This window comes from Barbatula barbatula, assembly GCF_947034865.1.
Source record: "Barbatula barbatula genome assembly, chromosome: 12".
NCBI classification, from domain to species: Eukaryota; Metazoa; Chordata; class Actinopteri; order Cypriniformes; family Nemacheilidae; genus Barbatula; species Barbatula barbatula.
The window spans coordinates 4,479,200-4,507,166 of record NC_136775.1 but is presented as its reverse complement, the minus strand read 5'-3'; the positions used below and the strand labels follow the sequence as shown (position 1 = coordinate 4,507,166).

The following is a 27,967-nucleotide window of genomic DNA, read 5'->3' as shown; positions in this document are numbered from 1 at the left end:
TAGTGTTAAAAAGGTTTATTTCAACAACTGTCAGAACGTTTGTCTGTTCGTAGTTTATATTCCCAAAAAAGTACAAAATAAAACAAGTACATCAAAGGATTAGAAATCACATCAGAACAAAGACACATTGTGTTTTTTCTTTATATCAATCCAACATTTTTTTCATATATTTATACATACTCACTGAATTAGTCAGACAAACATCAAAACCTCTCAGTAGCTTTTTCTTTAATGACAACGTTTTATATCTTCTATTTTAAACCCCGAATATGTTTTTTTCCTTTTTACAATATACACCAACGCATGCCATAATTCAGTTGGCAGGGGTAGGTGTGTATACAATATATATATATAAGGGTTGGGTCAGGGGCAGGTCAACTACAGGGCAAAAATACTGCGACAAGGGCCGGGGCAGGGGCGGAGACTGAGTGGGTACAAGGGGCGGGGTTTTCTCTCACGTGGTGATGAAGTGGTGGGTGTGGCTGCTCACAGCACCTGTTGTTTAATGCTTTAAGTGATCGTGGTGGAGTGCTTTAGTTTAGCTCTTCTACATCATGTTGTTCTGCAGCGAGTTTACCTCCGAAGAATTCTCCTCGCCCAGCACCTTATGGTTCTCGTGCTTGGGGGTGAGCGAGTTCTGGATGTTCAACGACTCGTCCTCTTTGGGTGGGGGGGCCTTCACGGGGTCCTCCAGCTTGTTCTGGGCATTAGGATCATCCTGAGAAATAATAGCTGTGTGTTAGTCTTCATCAGATCTATAGTATAGCATCATGGTGACTCCTAGTATTTGAAGAAATCAAATTAATATTTGCTAGTAAATTTGTTTTTAAAAAACGTGAAAATTTCAAAATGCAAATCAAAATAAAACAAATACCATGGATAAACAGCTGTATTGTTTTTACCATCCATATCTCATTTTACTTTTAAAGCAACATTAAACTATGATGCGTGAATGCACATTGTATTTTAAAATACATTAAGAAAATAAATAAATGATCGTCACTAAGCCAGAAATAAAATGCATGTTATACTTGCCATCCAGTTTTGGAAGAGTGAATCGTTTTAGTTCTTACACAGTTTCTTTATATTGCATTGTAAACTTCTATGAATTATAACAGCACTTTTGCATCACATCCAAATATTTGGAGTGTGACGGCTCTTTAGCAAGATCTTCCGCGGATCAACATATTGATGTAAGTCAATGTCAAATCAATAGCTGAGGGTGTTTTCTCCTCTGGGTAGATTAGAGGCTGTATGATGCCAGTATACATGCATACATGCAAGCCCATCACAGCTCATACAGCCCCATCCTGACCTCCAGAAGACAGAAACTACACCTAAAGATCTAGCAAGAGGAACTCATCCGCCATATCAATAAAGATTGGCACTCTCCCTGTGGAATAACCATTTAGTCAACTATAGAGTTAAGTGAACCTTAACTATTTTATAAAAAATAGTGTAGTAATTGAAAAAGTAAATAAATATGTATTATCATCCTGTCAGTGCAAGTGCATTTGTGAGTGCCCTTGCTTGTCATGTTTGAGTAGATATTCTTTCCGTGTCCACAGTGCAGATGGATTAAGGCACGAACGTGTCACGTTCCCAACTCCACACAGACAACTCAAAATGATTTACCCGTTCAGCGATGACTTAGATTGTAACTTCGGGCAGTACGTGGGGGTATGCCACCTCCATGGTTACGGGATAAGGGGCATCCTTTCTTCTGTCGGCATGCAACTGGAAAACGTGCTTTTTAAATTGGGATGGGGTTGGGTTTACACTTCTCATGAGAGAATTTCTTTGATTGTATGTGTACATAAAAACGATAACATTATAAATGACTAGTAACTCTTTTTTGACATTTTATGAAAATTAGCTATGCAATTAATGAAATAATGCCTGTTCATAATGTTCGTAACTACATGTTTATTTACAATATTTTTCATCTCAAACATTCAAATTCTAATGGATTGCTGATAAACATTGGCCAACTAGGTATTATCCATCAAAGTTTAAAGAACTCCTCAAGTATTTTTATAAATTGTTGGTGCAGTCACAGAAATGTATGCACTTCACATCATTTTAGATGTCAGATACATTATTGCTCTTTTCCAAAACCTAGTGAGCAGCCTCGCTGTTTGGTAATGTTTAACAAGACAGCACCCTTACCAAAATGAAATGTCATAAGTGTCTGATTTTAAACACTTTACACTGCAAATGTATTTCAACGAAAGCAATTGTTCAGAATTAAAATGTGTCCACATGTTGCTAACTCATCAACGGGGCACAGTAATAAACAAAGAAAATACAAAACAAAAACAGTATATTTATAATAAATTTCAATACTGTACATTTTCACTATAACTTTTCCATCTTTAATACAGTTTATAAAGCATGTCACACTGCATTCTGGGACTGCATAATGGATAAGGAATACATGCAACGCTCCTTTAGAATTTGGCAAACAAGGCTGCATCATTCCCCCCTGTTGGTTGTCTATTATGTTTTAAAACGCTATCCAAGTTGGCATCTCACTAGATTTTGGAAAAGAACTATAAAGTTCCAAACATTTTAGTTTTAATAAAGGACAAAACAGGGACGCCACACTTTAGAATAAGAGGCTCCACATTTAAAAATCTTCACGGATCATCAGCACAAAATGGGAGCGGACAGAGGGGATGAAAGACATATGAAATTACACAACTAGAGGTCCACACTCATATTGTATGACTGCTATAAAACTGTTCTGCACATTTCGGATCAGAAGATAGAGGTTTAAAAGAAGACTGGTAGGACAGATCCAATGATGCACAAGCATGGTCCATGCTTTACAGTAGCATAAAATTCTCCAACAGAAAATATTCAGCGACCAATTCACTTATCTGACCTCTCTGCTCTAGTTTATATATGGTCCATTTAATTCCAAAACATCTGTCAAGCTATAGACCCCGAGGGTTCAAGACTGTTTGCATGTGAAGAGAGTGAGATAGAGTGAGTAAGTGAGAGAGAAAGAGATTTGGCTGTTATCCAAAGCCAGGCTCTTTTACTCAAGCGGATATCGATCCGTGGAGCAGCAGCTCATGGCTGATGGTAATAAAGAGACTGTCCAAGTTTTTTTCTTCTTGTCTTGAGAGATTTCTCTCGTTTCATGCATTTCATTTACAGGAGTGTTTTCTCGCTGATGGTGAGCTCAAAGCTCCGTGCGGGAGGAAGAGACAATCAATTTTTCCGTCCTGTATTATCTAAAGGTCATGGAGTGTTTGAATGGGTTTAGAGAATCTCATTCTTCATCTAATACCGGTAGATTAGATTTCTGCAGGAGACTCTGTTACATCACACACTCACATCTAAATTCCACTAATGGATTTTTATCTCTTCAAAGTGTTATTTTGATCTTTTTATGGTCAAGGGAAATACTGCCGTCTCTATTGCATTCAAGGAATAGTCCATGAAAATGGAAAAGATATAGGGAAATAAAAATAGGTGCAGGTTTGGACATGAGAGCGAGAAAAATACATTTTCATAATTTCCTTTTCAATAGTTTGGGTGAACAATTCCTTGACTTTCAAACTTCCTATTTAAATGTATATTAAAGGGTCAAATGAAATGGCTAAAACGCATATTATCGTTTGTTTTAGATGTAATGCAATGTGTATGCACGATTTAAGATTCAAAAGCTGTATTTTTCCGTATGTCTCCTCTTTGCACCGCCTCTCTGAAACGCGCAAATTATTTTCAAAGCTCATCACTCTGAAAAGCGAGGCAGGTCTGTGTGAGCATTCGCTTTTAGATAGAATGCATCTTTTGTCCCGATACTTACTTTTGTTGGAATTTTACGCGCCTATTACATGTATAACACACCATAAACAGAGAAAAACACGTATTCGCGCCATATGACCCCTTTTAACTATATGGACCATACTCTAGCAAAATCCATTCCCAGTGTTTTTTGTTGAAAAGGAGACTCAGGATTGGTCACTAAACAGTTTGAAGGACAGGATAACAGCACAATGACGGGACAGCTGCTGTCACTTTGGGCGGTGGCTGTGGGGTTATCAGTCTTACCTCACAGTTGGGCTCCTCTTTGGTCTTACACTCCCAGGTATATCTGCTCATGGTTTTCTGGGGGGTGGGGGCATGGACAGGATTATTTACCTCAGAGATATCATTTCCATTCAGATCCAGAAAGATATAGAGACATGACACACAGAGGGACAGAGAAAGAGGGCCCTTTGCAAAGATTCGAGTGATGAGAAGGATCAGAGTCCCTTATCTCAAGCTGTACCTTTTGTAAGATTTAAGGTTGTGGCCCTACAGAAAATGTAGGGGTGTTAAGGTTTAGCTTTTGACCTCTGAGGTAAAGTGGACATACATTAACAGGTGCTTGACTGACAAATAGTTAACCCAAAATGTGAAGTTGGAAATAATTTACTCAGTTTCAAATACAGTCAAACCTAAATTTACTCAGACACTTTCAACATTGCTTACAATAACAACATTTTTTTGACTTCCTTTCCTCTCATATCTGTTCACTGGTTTTGGCCACCCTTTTGTTAGACTGTCTCACGAATGAATTATGTTGGATGACTGTCAGTTGTTAAATTTAAGTACACAATTGACCATTCGCAAAACTCCCCCCTCCTTTGTTCCTTGTGCTACGTCCGACAAGCTTTCCGTATCAGCCATTTGCTCCCAGTGTATATTTTTGCACTTTTGGGGAAATAGTGAAGAATTTCTGGAAAAATGATGCACTATGCATTCGAGGGATGCATTCAGGATTTGAGATAACTATAACAATAATGATTCAATATTTGCGTCCGCACCAACAGACGGTAACGTTGCGTTAATTCTAAACTCGCACGACGCAGAAGGCTACTACAGTGACACAAATGTATTTATAGTTAACCTAAATGTGGTGTATCGAGTGTTTATATTTACAATTTTAGAGAGAGAGTAAGTAACTTGGAGCAGAGTTTGGGTTGGCCGTGATCCTTCTTTGTGAAAATGAAAGTAACGTTAAACTTTTATATATTAGTTTAGTACAGAAACGAATAACAATCCATCAGTGTCTTAATCTTTACTTGTGTTAAATACAACAAACACAGTACAGCTGTTGCTTGACCAAATTCTGCTCTCCGAAGGCTGAAGTTGCACTAATAACATCACAGGGATGCAAAGCATATCTTGCCAGCTTACTCATACATGTAATATGCAAATAATATGTCAATACAGGTTATATGCATTATAAAACGGTTCTAAGGCGTTATAAAATAAAATTCGTTAGCAGTTAAACACTTTGCAGGTCAAAGTGTCTGAATCATTTTTGTTACATAAATGAACTTCTGCACACACTAGTAAAAAATATAAAAAATGATATCTGGTGTCTGAATAATTTTTGGTTTGACTGTTTACTGTATATGCTGTTATTTTCTACGAATAATGACTTATATTTTGGGCTGATAGTAAACAACGCTTGTGTTAGAGTGGAATAAATAACAGCAGAGAGGTTCGGGAAAACAAGAGGGGGGTAAATAACAGCTAGAAACTTTATTTTTGGATAAACTATTGCTTTCACAAATGGTGTGAAACTGTAGGCTAAATTCTCACAAAAGGGTTGTACGCTTACGTCTTAAGGTGATAGTTCACCCAAAAATGAAAATGTTGTCATCATTAGATGTCATGGTTCAGAACCTTGTGTTTTGTGTGGAGAGAAATATTATTGTTGTCACGACATGATATGGGCTCTCTCCAGTCTTGTCTTTGGCGCCGCCCCTCTCATTACCTCCTTTAGCTTCCCTTCAGTGTTTCATTCCCGACACCTGTCCCTTATTAATTATCCTTTGTTAGTCTCCCTATTTAATGTCCCTGTGTTTGCTGTCCTGTGCTAGTTCGTTTTGTGACGTGACCTTGTTGTCTGCTGTGTTACAGCGACAAGTCGGACTACATTGTCCTGTACATATTCCCTGCCTCTTGTCATGTATGTCATTAAGTCTTGTCTCTGTCATTTAGTCTTGTCACCGTCATTTTATAAGTAAGTTTGAGTTTTCTTGTTTTTTGCCTATAATTTTCTAGTTACGTTCCTGTCTCCCACAACCCAACCCTCCCCAATATTTTGCTTTAATTATTAAAGTTTATTCGTTGCTTGCACTGCTGCCTGTGTTTGGGTTCTTCTCCTGCCACCCCTGACAATTTTCTGTATGACTTTCTTTTTTCGACAGAACAAAAGGTATTTTGAAGAATGTTGGTAACAGAAAAATAGCTGTACCCATTCACTTCTACTGTACAGATATAAAACCAATGCAAGTCAATGGGCACTTCCGTTGTTAGGATACCATCATTCTTCAAAATATCTTTGTGTTTTACAAACTATCACTTTAAAGACACTAAATGTATGTCCACCTTGCCCAAAAGATTATTACAAAAATATAAAAAATGGTTTTATTGAGTGTGATTGATTTATCTTTTCCTAACATTTTCCTTTCAATAATATTTCCTTGAAGGGTACAAGATGAGCTCCTGGCAGTTAATGTCATGAATAAAAATGTATATAAATTTTATGGAGGTGTTGTCTTTATTGACAAGTTTAGTAAAGAAATTATTCAACAACTCATTTGCTGGCCAGCATTGAATTTAACAGGACTGCGGGTCTCGAATGATAAACATAATGAGAGAAAACATAAAAATAAATTTTTTCAAACACCAGAACAATCGTGAAATTAGAAATAGAGAAACATTATGGTTATCCCACAGAAGAGATCGACGCCCGTGTTAGATCTACTTCTACCCATGCTGCAGACTTGTAAGCCGGGTGACGCCGCCTACAGGCAGCGGTGAACGTTGCATCTCAGTTGTTTATCCTGCATTTTATACTCAACACTTCATTGGTTGGTGAGACTTGGAAGATTGGCCACTCTGATAGATCTGAACCAGGATAAACGAATGAAATTACAGACAGGTATATTAGTGTGACGCAGTGGACAAGCAGCAGCAGGACACGTGACCTCTAAAAGGTCCGTGTGAACATGCAGCGTTGCAGAAGAGAGAGAAGGGGAGCAGGGTGGTGGACGGGAGGGTGGGTCGTTTTTGGGCGAGCTATCTCAGCGAGGTCCAAGGTCTGCCATCAGGACAAAAACATGTGAATAAGACCACAGAATATGTTTACCCTGTAATTCATTTTGCCACTTGCACAAATGTAAACGTATAGTTCACCTAAAAATTCAATTGTGTCAATATTTACTCATTTCAAACCTGTATGACTTTCTTCTGCCGAACACATACGTAGATACTTTAAAGAATGTTGGTAACCGTATAACCGTTGGACCCCATTCACTTCTCTTGTATGGACTTAAAACCAATGCAAGTCAATCAAACGGTTTTCTGATACCAACATTCTTCAAAATATATTTTGTTGTGTTCTGCAGAGGAAAGAAAGTCATACAGGTTTAAACTGACACGAGGGTGAGTAAATGATGAAATAATTTTCTATTAAACTATCCGTTTAAATAACTTGCTCTTACATTGCTCTATTTGACCACAATACTAGACAGATCTTAGTTGGAAAAATAATACATGCGATGCAAATAAATTTCTTTCCATAAATCTCAGACCTCCTAGAGTATTCTTCTAAAAAAACAGTAACATTTATCGCCTATTTTTCAGACTCTGTCCACGTTTGCTCAAGTCTGCAATCCTAAGATTTCAATACAGTCTCGAACAGCAAACATGACCCATATATCAATACAGTGTATCATATCGTTTCGCTTGGTCCCTGTTGAAACCCACCCCTAATATGCATATTCGTGCATCTGTCTCCGTATTGATTTTCGGGAATGGGATCGATAAGGCTGCTTTCCCATGAGTCTCTCAATTCACTGTTAAAGAATGTCGACTGGCTAGACTATCTTCTCATATGGACACAAGGCCGGACAGATGGATGGCCAGACAGAGTCTGACAGACAGTGATTGACTCGGGTCAGCCACATATCCAATCCCTGCCATTAATGTAACATCAAAAGCAGCGGCTTCTTTTCCCCGTTTCCCTGTTGCTATAGTGACAACTGTTGCCTGAGTAACCGTGCTCCTATCTGAGAGCAGACCTTTTCAGCAGAGAAAACACTCCCAGTTCTCTGTGCACCCCCTCCCCTACTGGAAAGGTTACGCTTTGGGTCCATGCAGAGAGGGGGGGAGAGGGGGGAGAGGAAAGAGACGAGAAACACGTTACCTGACAGATAATGTTATCATAGTAAGCCAAAGCACGGGCATGAGGAACGTTAGGAGGGGTGTCACAAAGTTTCCTTACATTTGGGTGGGAGCCCTCAGCGATCGTGGACAACGAGAAATTATCATTGTGGTGCTCCGAAGAAGGACGGTATTTACTGCTGTGAGGTGGGCAGAGGGAGGAAAAAAGTGATGGAACGATGGAGGAATTATGGGAAAACGAGAGGTAGAAATAAAAAAGACAAAAATATAGAAAGGGAGAGATGTGGTTATGAAGGACAGTGGAGAGAGAGAAAAACGCAAGAGAAAAGCATTAGTGCATTTCTAAGACTGCTTCAGACAAACAAACACAACCTGTGATGCAACAGTAAATATAATATTTCACTTACTACTAAATGTGTAAAAACATATTCTTGACACATTGAATCAGCACAAAATGAGAACAAGTGAATAAATATAATAGCATATAAAAGCATTGCAGGTTTGTTCCCAGTTTAAACTCTGGTTCCTGTGAAGACAAACATTTTACCTCACTCTCCATTTTTCACTTCCTAATTAAGCATTCCATTACTCTTCCTGTTCTCACACTAGCACAGCGATATGAATTTAATAACCCGCGTGATTGGCTAATGAGAGCGGTGGAGACAAGGACAGTGAGTGAGAGAGAGAGAGAGAGAGAGAGAGAGAGAGAGAGAGAGAGAGAGATTGCATTCATCAATCCTGACACAACATATTTTCACATATTACATATTTTTAAAAGGGATTTAAAGGACCAGTATGTAAGTAGTTTGGAGGATCAATTGACAGAAATGCAATATAATATACATAACTATGTATTGTCTAGAGAGGTGAATAAAGACCTTAAATAATGAAGCGTTATGTTTTTATTACCTTAGAATGAGCTATTCCTATCTATAAACAAGTCCCCTTACATGGAATTCGCCATGTTGTTTCTACAGTAGCCCTAAATGGACAAACTGCTCTGCAGAGCGTTTTGTAAATACTGTATGGTATCTCCTTCGGCAAAGAAGTGAAAATACGACGACATCTAAGTCTTGTGTCAGCTGCTGTAGTACTTCGAAAGTGAGGGGGCGCGGTTGTGCGCCGTTGGTTGCAATTTGCAACCTAACCTCTACATGCAGCAAAATTTCTTACACTGGGCCTTTAACACACAAATTTGGCCAATTGGCAATTTATTATCGCTGTTAACAAATATGATGAATAAATTATAAATCAATGCACTTTTGTATTTTTTAATGATGTTTATCACAATGAATTTCTAATCTTTTGAATTTGTTTCGAAACTGTATAAATAGGAAAACAATTACCTTAATTGATAAGAAATCCTGATATTCACAAATAATTAAAAGTAGCAGGAACATTGTTCAGGCCTAAAATAATTTTTATATTTTGCTCTTATAATTCAGATATTTACAGCAGCAATTTACTTTATTTGATGTCTACATCTTTAAGTCGACTTCTATTGCAGATTATCATCGAATTTATGGCCTGAGGTTATCAGGGTTCGTTTCTTCCAGAACGTTTATTACTTTACTTTATAAAGCAGATATGAGATCTATTGAGTGGTTCTCAACTGGTGAGTCAAGGTTTGTTCCTATTGTGCAACGGACAGCGGAGAACAATTATGCAACCATATAAACTGTGCATGCTTTATAAACAGGCCAAGGAACTAAGAGAGAGAATGCTTTGTATATCTTTTGTTGTTTTCACTTGGTAGAAGTCACTTATGCAGACACGAACATGCACAGGTTACATACTGCCCTCATCCTAAAAAAACGATATACAGAGTAAAACAAACCCTGGACTTCATTAAATATCGAATCACATGCCGTGAGAATAAACATAAATTGTGCCGACCACAATTTATTTAAAGTGGTGAATTTATTGGTGGCTGAGACCAGGAAATTATTGAAATGCAAGACGCCAAAATTGTGTTTTTTTCTATTCACCCCATAACGTTAATCTTTTTCTCATTTTTGGGTCAATGCGGTTCATGTTAATATTTTTACAGCAAAATGTCATTTGAACCAAAATGACATGAAAGGACATTTGACATTTCATGACAAAATGCTTTTGCAATGTATTAGGTCGACACTTGAATTGTCAAATCCGGGTTGTAAAGAAAAACCAGTTAAGAACCACCCTGCTTAAAAAAACAGCACTACAAACACAATTCTGGTTTTCATTCGAGCTCTGGTCTATCTCGAACAGATATAAAAGTTATTTCAGGCCAGTACTCTTTTTTTTAAAATAGATTTTATCCCCTCCTACAGGATCTACAGATCTCATCTTTGCGTGCATACATTGAACCCAATCACATATACATGCCGTGGATCGAGAGGTGGACGTGTGATGTATTCACATCCTCATCTGTACCATGCTGTCCTTCTCACCTACAAACCAAACTTCCTGTTTCTCCACTCTGCCTTGTTTTGCTCCACTGTTCTCATCATCCATCTCTTTCTTGTCTTTGAGGAGGGTTTGAGTTGTTTAAATCCTGGCCGCAGCTTCCACCCCCACACCCCCCTTGTTCTCACAGCTGTATGTAGGTCAGCTTGCCCCTCCTCCCCCATCGCACTGCCCTACTTTCAGCTCGAGCTCTTGTGACATCATGCAGTCTGCCCGATGCTAGCTTATTACACTCAGCATTAGCACGCCATCCACTCGCTGCTCTATTTATTTTCCGTAACATCCGATTAGCGAAAAACAGCTGCGGTATTACAATGCTGACACTTGTGTGTGACGGTACCACCATATAAGTCTAAATAAGGTGATGAGACCAAAACATTACTGTTTTTATAAATACGTGGAAGTTTGGCAAGCTACAGTAACCTGTACAATAAGCAAGGCTTATTCTCTTCTAATTCCTCCACATAACATAGGAATTTAAGGTGTTTAATCCATAAACCTTTCTTCTTTCTCTCGATAAAAACTCTTCTGGTTATTCCACACATTTGCTCTATTCTCTCCGTCGCCCTCTTCTGTCCGGAGTCTCACCTGCGCTTGCGCAACTTGTTATTCTCGGTCTTGAGGACGTGCAGCTTCTTGGCGAAGCAAACGATGGTCATGAAGAGCAGCAGCACCATGACGGTGGAGGAGCCGATGGCGATGCACAACACCTGGAACTCGGTGATGACCGACTCGCATCGTGACCCCCTGTGCCACATGTAGTCCTGGATGTTGCACCTACGAAACAGAAAAAGACGTGTGAGATTAAAGTTTGTCTTGATGAGGATTTGAATCAGACACCAACATCCAATATCCAATTATTGGGAATTTTCAATAAATACAGTAATATTTCTAAATAAACAGATCAAACACAAGGTTGATATCCAAACACTTTTTGAATCCTCAATGCCCTTCCCAAAATGTCCCAAGACTCTGCATGTTGTCTCCGGCTCCATATGAATTATGCATGGGGTACAGTGCCTCTCCTGCACAAAGGGCAAATTAAAATGTACTGCTTAAGCATTTTAACCATAACATTTGGTTTTCATCCACTGCTTTTATCTCATTTGAAGTTTCTTAATTGTTCTGAACTTAAAAACCCGTTCTGGACTGTAAAGCCAGTGCATGTACTTTAGAGACAGTCACGACTCGCACAGTCACGCTGAGAAGCAAATATGTTACACCTTAAACTCAAATGACATTTGCCTTCAAAATCGCAATCCTGTGTGTGTGCGTGAACATTTATTTAAAATGTCACTACCAAAAAAGGCTGCAGAACCCTTTGGATCTGGGATTCGTCAGGAAAACAAGCACATGGGCATCAGTATTCTCTCCATCAGTACTCTAAACACTTCCTCCCCCATTTTGCAAGCAGAACAAACAGTAAGATTACATCTGATTCCAGTGACACAATCACAGCCAATCAGAACACACCTGATGTTTAATATACAGCTGTGTTAAATACAATTTCAGACAAATGCTGGAACGAAGGAAAGAATCGTATGCAAACTTCTCCTAAAAACCCATCCGACCGAGTGAACATGAAACCATATTTTAAAGTGCCTTGAATTGTGCAACTTTGTTTCAAATTATTGACATAGTTTCCCAGGAAACACAGAGTTAGGGCGGGATATATTGATTGGCTTCTCCTCTTTGTTTAGTTTACCTCACAGCCTGGAATCTGATGAGAGGCTTTAATGCAGTGTGATGTCATAAAAATTGATGGTCCGTATTGGCGCAAATGAGAGACTGTGCATTTTGAATGCTTATATGTGAATTTTGTCAATGTACATAAAACATTGTAACTAAAAGCCATGCCACCAATTTTAATTACATGAAAACTATGAAGATCTGTAATTTTGCACTTTGTCAGTAATGGTTTCCCCAAAATCAAACAATTACATTTATAATTTAATATAATATTTATAATTAATTACATTATACCTGGACAAACCATGTAAAAGCTCCAAAGCTGCGTATGGTTTTGTTAAAATTAAACAAAAATTCAGTTATTAAGCGAATACATAAAAATGTGTCTTCTCACCTTTGCCTGATTCACAACATTAAGCTTATAATAATGTTTTATTTAGCTGAAATAAAAAATTTCACTTGTATATCATTTGACCTTAAACTCTTTAAAGATAAATATGTGAAGTAACATGCAATTTTATGTTTTAAACAGAAAATGACCGATAAAGTTACATTTTGCACAAACGTAATTGTAGGAAGTTTCAGCAGACAAATAGGAAGCCGATTGAATAAAAACACATTTGGCAAGTCAAAGACATTTCAAAAACCGAAACATTTGCAAGCAAATCCAACCCAAATGATCAGCTAAGAGTGCAACCATGGCCACCTCGTCCTCTCTCTCAACTGCACATGCCCACATTAAAATGTAAATGTGTAGAGAGAAAGGAAGTCATCTTCATTCACAGCCTTGGTGGCCATGGGAGGGGGGTCTGAGGTTACGCTCCTTTTCACCACAGCATCCTGTACACCCCTTTGTGCCTGTGCCAACCAGGAGCGAGACGAGAGGGAACGAGTTTAGGTTTGGCATGCTGCCACCAAGGGCATTCAATCCCAGAAGTGACGGGCGTGTTGATGAGATCACGCATTTAAATGCCTCTCTACATCGTGCCGTATAAAGCATCCCATAATTTCAGCCGTTCAGCTGACATCTACACTTCAAGATCTCAACGCTTCTTTAACTGTGTTTGTTTCCTCTGCGTGTTTGCCTGCGATCTAAATTACATTCTACACCCATTCTTCTGTCTCTTCTCCAACCCAAGTCTTTCCAGCTTTCTTTTTGTATCTGTTTATCTGTCTTTCCTCCACCCACTCGTGTTCATAGCTAGTGTTTGTGTCTGGCTTGTAAAACCTTTTGAACACATCTGATGTTGAATCTGTAATGCAGTCTGTCATATTTATACTTAACGGTCTCCCTGAACTGAGACCATAGAAAAATGAACTCGTTAGGCTGATTTAAAGAAACAGTTTAGTCAAAATCACTAGCTGAAATTGTTATTTATGTAATTTTCTCATTATGATATGGTACTAAAAGGGACAGTTCACCCAAAAATAAAAGTTCATAATTTACCCACCCTCTAGTTTTTCCAAATCAGTTTGAATGTCTTTGTTCTGATAAACACAGAGAAAAATATCTGGAAGAATGCTTTTAACCAAACAATTCTTGGTCACCATTGACAGCCATAGTAAAAATTACAATGTTGTTCAATAGTGCCCCAGAACTGCTTGCTTTCCTACATTCTTCAAAATATCTTCTTTTGTGTTCAAATTCAAGAAATTTTCTAAAGTAATTATATAGTATTCAATGGAGGCCAAGAACTGTTTGGTTACAAGCATTCTTCCAAATATCTTTCTCTGTGTTCATCAGAACAAAGACGTCGATACAGATTTGGAGCAACTGGGTGAGGAAATGTCAAATTTTCATTTTCATGTCAATTGTTCCTTTAAGTGGAAAAAAAGAAGAGGGAATTCTAATAATACACTTTCATGCAATTGTAATGCATACGTCGAGCTGACAAAAGCATCACACAAAGCAGCAAATGACCAGTTAAGTGAGTTTGTATGTTTGGTAATAGAAATGTCGATAGCTCATCCAAAAATTTTAATTCTGTCATCATTTATTCGCTTTACTGTCTTTAAAATTCTGTGTATGACTCTTGGAACACAAAAGAAGACATTTTGAGAAAGAGAGTCAACACGGGCCCATGTTGTTTATCAAAATATCTTCTTTTGCAATCTACAGAAGAATGAGGGTGAGTGAGTGATGAAATAATTGTAATTCTTAGGTGAACTAAAGTTATGTCAGTTTCAGGGAAGGGAACTATATTTGACTGGGTAGATATGTGACTCCATTGGCAGAGGGTTGAATTTGTGCTGTTAACCTCTGTGTGGAAATATGTGCAGTTTATTAAACTGCCGTGTGGACAGATGGTCCTGCTAAGACCGTGTTTATGTGTGTGTGTGTGTGTGTGTGTTAGAGGATTGAGTGTTGAGATGGATGCCAAACAACCCCAGCTGAGCAGTAGCAGGCAGTAGTTGAAACAGATGCAGTGATGACACTTCCATCATCTCCTAAGACCGAACCTCAGCTTTGTCTACCTCTATTTTACTCTCTCTTTCAGTCTCTTCTCTGCTGTCTGTCTTTCTCTCCTATCATGTTAACTATATAAACACATTTCTGTCTATTTTCCAATGCATAAATTTGAACGTTGCCTGTGACATCTTACATATGTTATGCTCATTTAAGTCATGCAACTACATGGGTCCAAACAAAACTCCAGTGTCCCTTAAATAAGCATCAGTACAGCAGAAACACAGCGCAGCCAAATCCTGAGCACATCAACTTTAAGCATGAGATTTACCACTGCTGACACAACGTCACTCAAAATTCCTGAAAGACTAACACCCTGAGCAATGGCACTTTATTCTGTGTTGCTTAAGGCTTTTATTTATTTTGCAAAAATTCAATGGCCCTGGTGATCCCCAGATGGAGAGCCCACTCACTTAAAGACCCCCAATGGTAATAAACCAGGGTCCTGAGAAGGATTGAGACTGGATTAGGACCTATCATTAATCGGGTCCCGCTGTGCCTGTCAAAACAACGCTCTTAGTCCAACTGCAAAAAACAATCATGTACTGATCTTACAAAGCCAAACCGGCTTGTACAAGCTTCAGCACAAGAGTCTCAAATGGGGGTTTGATAGTTCACCCAAAAATTTGATTTACTTACCCTCATGTTATTACAAACCTGTACCTTTCTTTCTTCTGCAGAACACAAAAGAAGATATTTTGAGAAACGTAGGTAACCAACCAACATTGGCCCCCAATAACTTCCACTGTATGGACACAAAACCTCAAAAAGATTTCTCAATATATCTTCTGTGTTCCAAAAATGCCAGTTCCCTTTCTTTCAGTCTCTCGACATTGTGTCGAACCGACAGATAGGGTTTGATCTCGAGAACCGTTCGATTGTACTTTTTAAAAGGCCACCTATTGTTCTTCGGAACCTGCAAAGCATAATTTTTATGCTAAGCAATTTATCGCTCTGTACTTATCTACTGGACCATACAATGCATATCATCTGAATCGTTTTGGTGGAAGACAGAGGTGTCGAAAAGAGCAAATTTTCTAAAAGAGCTGAACATTTTCTACAGCATAGGCGTGTCCCTGACATGACTCTGATAAGCTGATAACCTCTGATGCGATTGACTAGTCCTCGAGCCTGTTGGGCATGAACTGTGCATCACATGTCTGGGGTTTCCGGCATTTTGAAGTAAGGTTCGTGTAGACGAGGTGTTGCGGTCATGGTTGGCTGTGTCCTCCGGGACGCAGCCACAACATCACCTGCTTCCCGCTCCATGGCAGCTTCCGAGCTGTCTGCAGCGATGGCTCCTGGGCTGTCTGCAGCAGCGAGCGGCGGTGGTGATGTGGGGACTCTACGGTATGAATGGGAACCATTCGCCAGTTTCATTGGCCATTTAAAAGGCCGATAGGTTCTCAAGATCAAACCCCATCTGTCGTTTCGACACAACGTCTCGTTCCCTCCATCAGGGAACTGAGGTTACATCGGTAACCAAGACGTTTTTATGTCTTACTGGAATAGTTTACTTTTAAATTTCATGATAATTCACTGTCATACAAGCCGTCGATGTTTTTATTTCTTCTGTCGAAAACATAATGAGGCTTTTGAAGAAAGCTTTCCAGGGTTCTTCTTCATATAATGCCATTAAACGGGGGGCTGTTCGTTAAGGTCCTAATTTCAATATCATCGCAGCTTCAAATGGCTTGGAAGGGATGGGTAGAAAATATTTTTGGAAATTGATATTACGGCCCAAATAAAAAAAAATTGTTCAATTTGTATTATGTTTGGAACACTCCTTTACCCAAGTAATACATGTCTTTCAACAGCCACACATCCCATTGCTGGGTTAAAGATTTGTTTATATGAAAAAGAAGTTGGATTTTCAGTGGGACTTCCAGGATGAATCTCATTTTGTCTGACGAGATTAAACTCTACATTCAGTTTACTCTCAGGTTGACAGTCAATGAGTGTGAAGCAGCTCCACACGCCCCGTGTGCCAGAGGGACTTGCATGGGAGGTCGGAATAAGATCTCATTCTTGTACTCGATTGCAAGAAAATTTCCAGATCCAAGCATCAATTAAGAAGAGTCAAGCCATATACAGACTGAGACATTCAGAAAATCCATTTTTAAATGAAATCATCTCAAAACGCAAACAAAAAACACACTTTTTGTGAACCCAGTCTGAAATGCCTCAATCTATTTCCATGCTAGCAATCCAAAAGCTCTGAGTCACACTTGCATTTTTCTTCAAACACTAGATTTCTCCAAACTGTGTATTTGTTTTTTATGTCCTCCTGTGAATGACTAACACCAAGAAAAAAAGAGGAAAGAAAATAGTCAAACAAGATTGAAGCGATATAACGCTTTCTGTTGAAAAGTAATGAGAAACAATGAGTGCAAATAAAGACTGACAAAACTCTCCACATCTCCACAAATCATATTGTTCATTTGAGAATCAGACCCTAATAATGGTCAAAAATTTCAAAAGAAATGTATTTATACTATATCTACACTGATGTAAATACCAGTCAGAAATGTAATAACATTTCTTTAAAAAAAATATTATTATCATAATGTTTCTACCATCTTAAGAAATTTCCTATTATTTCTTATTTCTGTTCTATAACAGTCTCAAAAATGACTCTAGATGGTCTAAGCTATAAGAGCAACCTCTGAGTAATAATATAAATGCTTTAAAAACACTTTCGAAACCCTGGAAAACATGTTTATGACATGAAAGCCGCCTGTCCACACACAAAAAGTGCATGTGAATGGGGGGTTGGGGACAAAGCTATGAAAAGATGTCTGAGCCATTAACATTCATCCTCTAATAAGATCCCAGTGTGAATAAATCAGTGTTCAGACGAGCCTCATATAAACAAAGGCCACATGAGACACAGCTGGCCAGACTTCTGCTGACCCACTTTGACTTTGAGGGGTCACTGGTGGGGCATCTTTTTGCACTGCAAACATAGGAGCATCACAATAAACTTTGACCGTGAACTTTTTTAACATGTTCAGAGATTTACATATGGTATTAGGGAGATGCTCTTACCCAGAATGCTTGGAGAAATAATAAACTGTTTTGATACGGTGAATGTATCCGAGAGTGTGACAACGACAGACATGTGAAATAATTCACATTTTTAGCAAGATAATTTACTACGTTGCACAGACTGCTTATAATTTAAAATAATACCTTAGACACATACTATAAGGAAAATTATTGTTTTTTAAGCCAACACAACAGGAAAAGAAAATAGATTAAATTGTGAGGAAATTCTTAAACCTCAATTTACTCTCATATCTCACATATAACTCCTACAAAAATTATTATTTATTCTAAAATGTATTCTTATATAAATTGTCAGACCAACTGTTTATTTTCCAAAATCATTGTTTACACTTTTACTGTCTATCAATATAATGTCCAATGTGTTTTTTATTTTCCCTAAGGATTTTTCTGAATAAATGTCCGAGACCACATTTATACTGAAGCTCTTATTCTATCAAAGAGCCATTTCTGAGCGATAAACCTTATCTCTTGTAATGTAATACATCAGAATGAACGAGCACATTTAACTGCAGACCGTGACCTCTGGGCTGGCATGAAGGTTGGGGTCACAGGCAGAGCTATTGCATGAAGGAGGAGCCAGAAATTTATGGCCGTAAATAAGTTGTTAATAGTCCCAGGCTGGCCCGGAGGAAGCCCTGAGGTCATAATAACACTGTGAATTATCTCTGGATGTCATGAACGTGAAATATTCCAATATTCACGTTCATGCACCACTAAGACCAGCTAAAATCAAACCTTGAGAATTAAAACGCTGTATTAGATAAGGCAGGTGTACCCTGCCAAAAAACGCATATTCATTATAAAAGTGGAAAAACTTATTTTCAGGCAGCAGTTTGCTTTGGTTTTAGATACCCCCTCCCATCCCTCCCTGTGTCAACCTAATCTGCATGTAAAAATCACAAATCGTATCTTCTAATACTTATTTTAGCTTTAAAGGTAATCCTAACTTTGACCTCTTTAAAACTGGGTGTACTGTAAAGCAGTTACTGCGATGGTAAATACATCTGCGGGATCTTTTGACGGTCTGAGGGACGATTTTCCTTCTTCTAAATTAAACTTCTTCATAATATGTTTCTTGTACGAGCGAGCATTGTAGTCATAATGGAAGACACATGAAAACAAATCAAGGTCCAAATATGTAAACTTGAAACCAGTGCACATGTGGGTCACATGTTTGTGCAAGAACAGTTGAAAGAAATCTGGCAGCGAGCGGGAAGTTTCCTAATAAAGTTTTCTCATAAAGGATTGAGAAAAACATGTGCTGCTTTGGGCTTTGGAGGACTCGGTTTGCTCTTGTGCGAGTTTTGCTAGTGATGCTAGCTGGTGTGTTGCTATGTTGCTAAAGTTTGAGTGTGTTTTGCTAGGGTGTTCTGGGTAGTTGCGAGGGCATTTCTAGGCGTTTCGGGTGATTCCCAAAGTCTCAGTTTCAGACGTTATGCCCACGGACCAAGATAAACGTCTGATGCATAAGGCACACTTTTCTGGAAACACTTGAGCACGTTCAAAGTCGTCATCTGGTTGGTTTACAACGGTTGCTATAAGAATTCATCACGTTATACTAAACGCTTATTTTTTTAAAGTTTTATATATTTTATTTTATTTATATATTAATTTTTATATATTTTGAGAAATGTCTCAGTGGGTTTTTGTACATACACTATAACTCAATGGGGTTATATGTTGTTTAGTTAATGTTTTTACACAAAATATTATTCTTTTGCGGAATGCAGAAGAAAGAAAGATATAAAGGTTTGGAATGACATGAGGGTGAGTAAATTATTTTTCATTTTGTGTTCAACTATACCCTAAGTCTCACAGAAAATATTTTCATACTTTTAGTTTTTCCCTAAAAGTATCGAAACATTTTTAAAACAACACACATGCGTGTTTTAAGAAAATGTTATGAGATGTCTTCTTTTTTTAATTTTGTGAGATTTACGCTGAAAGAAAGAATGGATAAATACTCTTTGCAAGTAGCTTTTTATCTCGTTTTAAGCATAGACCTCTCTAAATAATGCTAGATTTCTTTATAAACAATATCTTTTATCACAAACAAATACGTCTTGTTTTAAATTGTTTTGATTTGCAGCAGGAAACAAGACAAAAAACACTATGCTTGGCCCACGTTTATCTTCTGTAAAAGTCTAAGGGAATTTTTGCATTTTAAAGGGACAGTTTACCCACAAATTTTTTAATAATTTACCCACCCTCGGGTCGCTCTTAACCTGTATGACTTTCTTTCTCCTGCAGAACACAAAAGAAGATATTTTGAAGAAGGTTGGTAACGAACAACATTGGCCCCTATTGACTTTAATCGTATGAACACAACATCACAGACATTTCTCAAAATATATTATCAAAATATAAAATTAAAATATATACTTCCACAGAAGAAAGTCCTATACAGGTTTTCAACAACATGAGCGTGAATAAATGATGACTGAATATTGTATTTTTGAGTGAACTATCTCATATCCCAAGTACGATCCAAAATATACAGATTCTTCTAAAGGTTTACCTGCAGAACACCTGCGCTCCATCCAGGCTGTAACACTGGCCACCATTGAAGCAGTAGTTGGTCTTCAGGTCACATGGAGACCTGCAGGTGCCGTTGATAAGAATAAAACCCTGCTGACATCCATCGCTGGATTCGCTGGGTGGAATGCGAGGGCTCTCCTCCACGGTGGCTACTTTGATCAGCGTGTTATCAGGGTTGGAAAACTGTGGTGGGAGGGGCTTGGGTGGAGGGGTGGTGGAAATATCATCATCGTAAGTTTCGGTCGTGCTGGTGTAATCGTCTGTAGTGGGGGACACGCTGTCGTCGTATGGCGTCATGTAGTCGTAACTGCCTGGCATGGCCCAGGAGGTGGGGTCGCGGCCCTGAAGCTCATGCGGGGACAGAGACGGCTGGTCCAGGTTCTTACGGCGGGTGTCAGAGCCGAAGAAATCTACGGTGACGTCAGAGGGAGAAGGGGGCGTGGTGGTGGAGGGGACCGTAGGAGGTAACGTATTATTATCGAGGTCAAAAACAGTGGTCTCCTCATCTTCTTTAATGCCCTGCAAGGGTGGTTGTGTAGACGCATGCGGCCTCTCGTAGTCGTCCTCCTCTTCTGTTTCCTCTTCCTCCATAAACGAATGGGGTAACAAGTGGTCGGTCTCAGCAGAGTCAGGGCTGATCTCTGGGGGTGCAAATGTGGTCGCGGCGACTTCGGTGCTACCAGGAGTTGGTGAAAAGACCTCCTCCAGCATGCCGCTAGCTTCTTCTTCCCTGTGCTTTCGTTCGGTGAGAAGAGTCAGGACCGTGGCGATGGTGGACCGAGACACCTCCTCAATCTTCTCTTCTGCACCTTCGGTAGGCGAGGAGGTCACATTAACAGCAATACCTGCCTCGGTTTCATTACCCACCACAGTGTTACCTATGGGAAGAGAAGATTACGGTCAAAACTCTACAAAACAAGCAAAAACAAAGCACTGGTTCTGAATCTTAGCATCAGTTTTTTTTACTTCTCAGTGGTATGTCCTCCAATGTTTTTGAAAAGCCTCTTTAACAAAATTTGAGATTAAGCCGTTATTTTGCTAATGTACATGGTTCTCACAGAAGCAGGATTAGGGATTAGTGGCCGAGACTAGAAGCACAATAGCTTTCAATGGGCCAGCGATTGGCATAATAGATATAATATGAACAATAAAACATTGATAGCCAATCCAAATTCATTCAAATTTAAAGGGCTCAGGCATTTAAAATGTGAAACGGCAGCATGCATACTTCTGTATATTACATGAATATGAATATAATCATTATAGTCCATGGTGTGAACCGACCTTAAAGGGAAAGTTATTTTATTATTTTCTCACCCTCATATAATTTCAAACCTGTATGACTTTCTTTCTTCTGCAGAACATTCAAAAACTAAAACCATTGAACCACTTCTCAAAAGATCTTTCTTGCATAAGAAAGAGTCACATACAGGTTTTAAATGACATGAGGATGAATAAATGACAGAATTTTATTTTTAGGTGAACTGTCCCTTTAAGACAGTCAAGTAGTCTTTCGTCCAAATAAAATTCCTTTATAACTCAATACAACCCAATGCAAATGCAATTTATTCTCCTCACTATCAATTTTAGGGTTCTACTGAGCGTCTGCCTGCCTGTTAACCAGAGCCATATTGTAAGCAAACCAACATGACACTCTCTGCTTAAAGCACTAAAGACGGCTGTCCTGGGTTTTTTCTCCTGTATCTGACAGCAAAACATTGGGTCTTTTTTCCAATGAACATCGCTGCGTTGCTTCTGTAAACACTTATAAAGAAGCAGAATTAATGTGTCCGAAATGTTACGCGTGACAGTGGAGACTAAAGTTTTCTGGCGTCTCTTTTGGCATCTTTGGAGGGCCGCCACCGCGGAAAGGTTCCCAAAAATGGCCAGATGTGCTTGGTCTGGGTTTTATTAGTGAATGTGAATGAACAAGTGTGATATTTCTGAGACAAGTCTGAGAAAGATGAATCTGATAGAGCATTGTGATAACACAAGCAAACTAAGAACTGAATTCTGCATGCTTGAGAGATGAATATGACTTCATTTTTTGAGAAGATCAATGGTATTTAGTTGTTAATCTCTGTTTAGAAATTAAAATAAATTATAATGTGTGTGTTGAATTTCAAGCTGCAATCTGTAACATAAATTAGGTTGTCGAAGTCGACATGCATTTAAATACCTATTCTTGGTTTGGTTATATACTGTATTAGAAAAACCCAGTGACGAACAGAGGGATGAATATAAATAATAACTTATGGCAAAAAATAAAAATCACGAAATATGAAGATACAAGTTCAAAGGTCCTGCGTATGAAATTAAGCGTCATCTAGTGGTCAGGTTGCAAATTGCAATCAACGGCTCACTACACCCCTCCCTTTCGAAGACTGCGGCGGCTGACACAGAACTAAAACGTCGTCACATTTTTGCTTTCTTAACGTATCTGCGTATGTCTGTTTAGGGCAACGTAGAAACAACATGGCGAATTCCATGTAAGGGGACCCGCCTTGTATGTAAATAGAAATAACTCATTCTAAGGTAATAAAACGAAATACTCCTCTGAAGACAGTTACACGTATCTATATTATATTGCATTTCTGTAAATAGATACTCCAGAAAATTACATATTGAATCTTTAAGAAGGACTGGAAATATATGATAAAATGAAAAAAGTACCTACCTAAAAAAATAAATACATTTAAAAATATTTTGTTTATATTTTGCCATTTCGATTATAAAAATAAAATTTCAGGTTAATTTACATACCAATCTTTATGTGGGTTCAAGTCCAAAAACATCAAACAGTATGTATGAACTATTATTTCAAGCATACCATTACTGATTCTTCTTTTATTTCCAACCAAAAGTTATGAGCCAAAAGTGACGATGACTAATACAGACTCTGTACTCGAAGACAACATCAATCTAATGTTCTAGGACTACAGTACATAAAAATCAGATGCACAATTACAGCATGATACATCTGAATGCATTAAAAGAAAGTGTTTTACACCATTAAGAAAAAACAAATATGAAGTAATAAAGCTGTCGTTTAAGCGGTGTAATGATGTTTGCTGTTTAGTGGATCTGGAAAATTGCGTAATGATGTTTTAGAGTGACTCATGCGGAGTGCATGCGTTAATCTAAACACGGATGGAAAACCAAACTGTGGTGTGGAAGGCCTGAATTCATAAGAGATAACAGGGAATGCACATCGATTTTCAACCATTAGCGTCACAGATACTCGCCGGTAACCTAATCAGAACCAGGTTTTCTGAAACTGTACACTTTCATTTAGAGATGGATCTCCTTTCAACGAGTCTACAAACCAGAGTCATGACTATTTATTCTGTCAAATAAACTGACCGTGGGTAGAATCGCTGGATCGGGGTCAGATCTTTAGAGCCACGGCATTATCAAAGATCTCCTGCCATACTATTTAATGCGTCTCCCAGACAGGACACGTTACAGAAGTGCAAAATCGGGGGCCCAGAGCAGAGCACAGACTGGACACAAAAGGGTCCTTGTGTTTCCGCATTTCTTTCAGATGGTCAAATCTTGGTACAATACTTGGTTACCCGTTTTCTCTCAGGCACCCCTAAACAGCCCTGAAGGGGGAGGAGGTCTTTTGGAGCATGTTCCAAAATTCAGGGCTTCTATAGCGGACAACGAGGAAAGATGGCCACAGGTCTCAGCTGCATGAATCAGGGAGGAGACTTTGTGAAACAATCAGACATCCAAGCAGGGCATCTATGAGCAGTGACAGCTTGTCTGTAGCTCAGACACTTTTCTGATCACCATCTTCCCTAGCAAGAACTGTGGGAGGTATAACTCCAGGACCCCACAACTAGAATAACTCGTATGACTTTTTTCTGTCACTGTCTATCATACCATATATTGTTAGAAGGTTAAGAGGTCAAGACCAACAACTTTATGGGACACCGTTTAAAAAAAAACTTAACATTCTGAAGAAAAAATGCATTTTTAAACGACACCAATTATAAGTCTCTCAAGGATCATAGAATTTTGATTTGGGCGACTGTATGTGACCCTGGACCACAAAACCAGTCATAAGGGTAAAAACATTTTTAAATTGAGATTTATACAGTACATCTTCTGAAAGCTGAATAAATAAGCTTTCCATTGATGTATGGATAATTAAGACAATATTTGACAATCAAAACAATTAGGACAATATTTGGTCCCGATACAACTATTTAAACATCTGGAATCTGAGGGTGAAAAAAATTGAAACATTGAGAAAATGGCCTTTAAAGTTGTCCATCAGAGGTGCTGTAGCAGGCCGTTGCTAAGCAGAAACATGTTTGTTTTAATGACGTTGTGAAGAGTAGATGAACCCGAAAGCAGAAATTCTTAGTTTTACATAGAGACCAGACTTGAGTGGGTAATTCCCAAAGAACGGGAAGCAGCGAGCAAAGTTTGTAGGCGTGTTTCTGGCCATTTTTGTTCACGATTTTGCTGCATCCACTCACACAAAAACTCACACTTGTCTTCATTCTCTGCCTGATTACATCGAAATCCCTCGGCTAGATATTTCCACGCGCAAGAATGGAGTGAAATATTTAATTCCACCCTGACAACCCAACGCTTCACTCAATTTTTACATCGCCTAATTATTCAGCCAGTAACATTATGATCTTTTGACCTTGAGATATAACCAAACAGCTGCCACTAAATGTCTCTCCACCTCCAGTTGCATAAATCTTTTCATTTCTGTACGCAACAGGTGGTGGGATGGAGGAGAGATGTGTTGCCATGGGAACCGGCTTGCCCTCACAGTGCAGAGCTAATGTTTCGACTGAGCTCGAATGCGGCGTGCAGGAAACCATCGGCGCAAATTCATACGTTCAGTCAGCGAGAAACACCTAAAAAAGAAATCGCCACCCAAGCCTACAATTAAAAAATGGTTGTTGAATGTAGACACAGCTGGTCTGTTTCATAACAGCTGCAAGTTATGTCTGATGAAACCAAAATGGCAGCAACCCACATGAACATGATACATTTACCTTCACTTTTCTGCTTGCTTGGCATGACATGATATGAATAATGCAAATCAAGGATTCAAGACACCTTCTAGAAAAGTAACCCACCACATGAAAGAATATTCTTGTATTATTTTTCTAAAAATTCAATGTTGATGATACAACTAAACTGCAACCTGTCATTTTAGGAAGTGTGCAAATGACATCATACGACTGGAACAAAGAACAGTAGCTGGAGAAATAGTCACTGCTAGGCGTCAAAGCCAAGTTGCATGCATCTCTCATTTGAGACTATAAATGATTCAGCACTGCATTTGTGAAAATGATCATTTCGATTATAAACAATGACACGCCTCGAACAATAATTTGATCTCGATCAATCAGATAAAGCATCATGCTTACGTCGTCTCAAGGGGATCCATCAACGTGCATTCTGGATTATCGTGATGGCCAGTAACAGGTGTCACATGCATATCAAACTGCTATTAATCATGTTTGGGTCAATATATCAAACAGCATATGAAAATCCAAAGAGCTTTCTGTTTGTTGAGATCAAAGCAGTTATGTGCAGTGTAAAACACTAAACATAAAATACAAAAAGATCGCATTAAGTCAAACATACTGGTCCGATCCGCAAGACATGGCGGGCGACACCTTTTTGTCTAGATCAGCAGCCAAACCTGTCCAGCACAGACGACGGCAGTCGTGTGTCCACTAGACTCTTGAGACAATAAAAAAGGCTATTCAGCAAAAAGTGGTTAAAGCACTGAAAGGAATACATTATCAAATGAGTTACTGGGACAAATTGCATTTACTGCAGAGGACACCGCACCATGATGAACTGATGGATTGGATAAAAATCTGTCCAAAATGGCCAGTTGTTAGGGTATATTTTTTCTTCCTGCATAACCATTCCACAGGAGCCATTTAGTCCAATAATGATGATTTTTCAATATGCATGCCTTGCCGTTGACATGGGAGGGGAACAGAACAACAATAAAAGGGCATGGTCGAGGGTGACATCATTTTTACCTGACTGACTCCATAGTGGTCGCCATCACACAAGCTTTAACAAAGGTGTACAGCTGATGAAGCTTACTGCTTGTATAGTCAAATAATGTAATAAACAATCATGAAAAAACAATAACTGTCACACAGTTTCTTATTCATGTACATTTATTTGCTATTAAACGATGTTCAACACCCAGACATGTTCCATGTTCTGTTGCTGGGTGGGGAAGCCAAATGGATGGACAATAGATCACCTCTCATGCACCAACGCAAAATTACACGATTATGGTTAGAGACCGTTGAGATTGAAAATGAGCTGGTAATGACAGAAAGAGGATGAGCTCATCTGTTATGTTCAGTACTCTATCGGAATTTTAAACACATCAGTGCTCAAGGAAACGGTCAATTCCCATTGGGTCGGTGCTCCATCCATTACTGAAAATCGGAGGAATGGCACAACGTTTCAACAAAACCAAAGCGATCGAGATTCCCAACCATAAAAACAGTCATGTTCCGTGCGTAAAATCTAACCGCAAGCGTAAACAAGTGAGATTTGCGGGGAGGGTCGTGCTGCGCGAGAATGTCCGAACGTAAATTATTCGGTACTGTAATCCTGCCTTTGTGCCTCCATCATTGCCATAGTGACAGCAGCTGCTCTTTGGCAAAAGCACAGCAGTTCTCTGCACATGCTTTACTATACTATTACCCGCACTACAACTACTCCACGTTAAAACCAAGAGAAATAATTGTGTGCGTAAAATGATTTAAGGTCAACGTGTAGTTATAGATATAGTTATTGTAAGTGACTGTATATAACATATAATTTGTTTTCAATGTCGCTAAATGAATGCTGATGTACATTTCGAACGTATCCCAAAAACCTCTATTCGACATTTAACCTACATTTCGCGGCGCTGAACAACAGCAGCAGCCGCGCGCAGTCAGGAGCGCACAGCAAAACCCAGCGGCGGCTGCACCACTGACCGACATTCACATCTTGCAATGCTGTCCTGTAATGTCAGCTCGTCTTTGAAGATTCTTAACGATTTGTGATTTATATGCATGTTTCAAAAACATCTTACCATGTGCAAACAACGGCCCCCATAATACAGCCAGGAGGACGGAGAGCATCGGCACGCTCCAGCATCTTGACATCTGCTTTCGGTTCATTCTTGTTTGTAACACTAGTAAATGTACCTGAATAAACGCTAGAAACCCCTAACAGCTTATTTTTCAAGTCGATAAGTAAATCCTATATGCGCCCTAGTTACGCATCTCTTCTGCACGCTTCCATGTCCACTTCTTTGTGATGTGTCTTCCCGAGTCGTATTTATTTACTTCCCCTAGCAATTTTTTTTTTAATGCGATGGAATGTGTTCCTTTATGGTCCCATTGCAAAAGAGCAAATGCAAGTCGGTGATCTTGCCGAAACACAGGCGCGGCTTTAAATCAATCGGGTTCTGAAACCAGTCTCCGTCCACTTGAAGAGGATGAACCGCTTCCCGGTTTGAGATGCGATTCTACGCGTTCTCACAGTCTGTGAGGG

The 27,967-nt window shown here is 38.9% G+C and overlaps 1 protein-coding gene across 6 annotated transcripts; it reads right to left on the bottom strand.

Moving 5' to 3' along the window:
- cspg5a (chondroitin sulfate proteoglycan 5a) lies at positions 1–27,967 on the bottom strand. 6 transcript variants are annotated; one of them, XM_079469083.1, is made up of 7 exons: positions 27,504–27,962; positions 20,391–21,288; positions 11,236–11,424; positions 8,300–8,378; positions 4,066–4,122; positions 1,636–1,737; positions 1–718 (listed from the first exon to the last, which is right to left on the bottom strand). In XM_079469083.1, exons 1-6 carry the CDS (start codon positions 27,589–27,591, stop codon positions 1,651–1,653), a joined length of 1,398 nt encoding a protein of 465 aa, XP_079325209.1. In that variant the 5' UTR covers positions 27,592–27,962; the 3' UTR covers positions 1–718; positions 1,636–1,650. The 6 variants fall into 6 exon arrangements, with proteins under 6 accessions (XP_079325209.1, XP_079325208.1, XP_079325207.1 ...); XM_079469081.1 differs by lacking the exon at positions 1,636–1,737 and having other exon boundaries at positions 2–718; XM_079469085.1 differs by lacking the exon at positions 1,636–1,737 and having other exon boundaries at positions 2–718; positions 8,300–8,375; positions 27,504–27,945.

Coding starts and splice junctions, on each gene's coding strand:
- cspg5a (XM_079469080.1), bottom strand. CDS start 27,591: ATGAACCGAAAGCAGATGTCAAGATGCTGGAGCGTGCCGATGCTCTCC. Junction 11,425..20,390: donor GGAGCGCAGGTGTTCTGCAG/GTAAACCTTTAG, acceptor TCTGTTTCGTAG/GTGCAACATCCAGGACTACA. Junction 719..8,221: donor ATGATAACATTATCTGTCAG/GTAACGTGTTTC, acceptor ATTATTTCTCAG/GATGATCCTAATGCCCAGAA.